Source organism: Nicotiana tomentosiformis, chromosome 5 (genome assembly GCF_000390325.3).
Source record: "Nicotiana tomentosiformis chromosome 5, ASM39032v3, whole genome shotgun sequence".
Taxonomy (NCBI): Eukaryota; Viridiplantae; Streptophyta; class Magnoliopsida; order Solanales; family Solanaceae; genus Nicotiana; species Nicotiana tomentosiformis.
In genome coordinates, this window is record NC_090816.1 from 63,950,193 (window position 1) to 63,951,714 (window position 1,522).

Here is a 1,522-nt window from a genome sequence, read left to right on the forward strand (position 1 = left end):
ATCAAATGACCCCATTGAGGAATTATCAAAATAAGTATCAGTAATTCATAAGAGATATCCAGAAAGCAGGATAAACTCCAAAAAAGTAATCACACTAGAAAGGCCAAAATGATAGCTATTAGACTGAACCTTCTAATACCACGAAAGAAGACTTTTCATCAGTATTTTCTTTTTAAATAAAAATATCTGAGCTTTTTATCTCTAGTGTATATTCTTGTCTTTCTTCTAATAATCCAATCAATGCTCCTAGACATCCGTCAGTAGCTTTGATGCATTAAATTTGAACTTGAATATTCACCATCACCCCTTTAATTACTCCAATACTAGTGTCCATTATATAAGTATTGGAGTAATATTTATATCGCATGAAATGTAATTTGCTTTCAATATCTTCTCCTTATAAATTCCCTAAACAAGTTAGTAAGTAGTAGCTAGTAAAATGGATGAATATTCATCACAGTACTCAATGTGGATGAAGAGCAAAACAATTCATGTGGGAGCTGGGCTTATATGGCCTCCAAGATGTTATTCCTGTAGCTTTTGTAAGAGAGAATTCAGGTCTGCTCAAGCTTTAGGTGGTCACATGAATGTCCACAGAAAGGATAGAGCCAGACTCAAGCAATCCCTTAGCCCACAAAACGAAGCTCTTTCCCAAAGTCATAGCAAGAGTCTTTCAAAGCGTCATAAACAATCCCCAGCTAGAAATTCGAAAAGTGCTTCTTTAACTCTTTCTTCTGCCGTAATTTCAAAATTCTCTCATCTTGCTTTTTCTCCTGAAATCAAGGAATTAGCAGCTGGTCAAAAGATAATGTCATCATCTCAACCAGATTGGTTAAATTCTGAAGCCGCAGTAAGAGTACTTTCCAGTACTAAGCAAGATTTTAATAGATACGGTGATAAAAAATTAAAGGGTGCTGGAAAAAAGTTTATTTTGTTGGATGATGATGCAAATTCTTCGTCAGTAGGCGTATCAGCTTCAAAGAGACAAAAAAGCTGCATGGTTTCATCATTGCCTATGCTCCATAAACCATGTTCGAGTCATGAAAAATATAGTTTCACTACTTCAGATTATAAAGTGGGAAACAGGACCAGTTCCATGGAGGATATTGATCTTGAACTCAGGCTTGCTATAGGTGATCCACCAGCCAAGCAATTAGTTACACTAGGTTTAATTTAGGAAACGAGAAACACTAATCTATCTCTTTTCATCTCATCATTTTTTTATTAGCTGGTTTTAGAATTTAATAGACAAAATTGTCCCGGTCATTTTAGTATGATGATTGGGGAAGTCATTCAGATCTTTTATGTGTTTCACTTATTATCAATATAATTTATTGTCTCTGTTAGATAAGATTTTGCGAACCATATCACAAAGAAATTAATTTTTGGATTGTCCAATTACGAACCTCTAATTTTCTTATGCATTAATGTCACATCAAAATTATGGGGTAAACATCCGAGTCGTCATTAGAAGAACTTGATCAATCACTTCATTATAACGCAAACCATCGCCTCCCTCCTA

The 1,522-nt window shown here is 34.7% G+C and overlaps 1 protein-coding gene across 1 annotated transcript; it reads left to right on the forward strand.

The window, feature by feature from the left end:
• The first annotated feature begins 439 nt into the window (after positions 1-439).
• Positions 440-1,177, forward strand: LOC117280682 (uncharacterized). Its single transcript, XM_033660430.1, has one exon. It carries the CDS (start codon positions 440-442, stop codon positions 1,175-1,177), a length of 738 nt encoding a protein of 245 aa, XP_033516321.1.
• The last annotated feature ends 345 nt before the right edge of the window (positions 1,178-1,522 follow it).

Excerpts from the sequence above, each read along its gene's own strand:
- LOC117280682 (XM_033660430.1), top strand. The coding sequence starts at position 440 with ATGGATGAATATTCATCACAGTACTCAATGTGGATGAAGAGCAAAACA.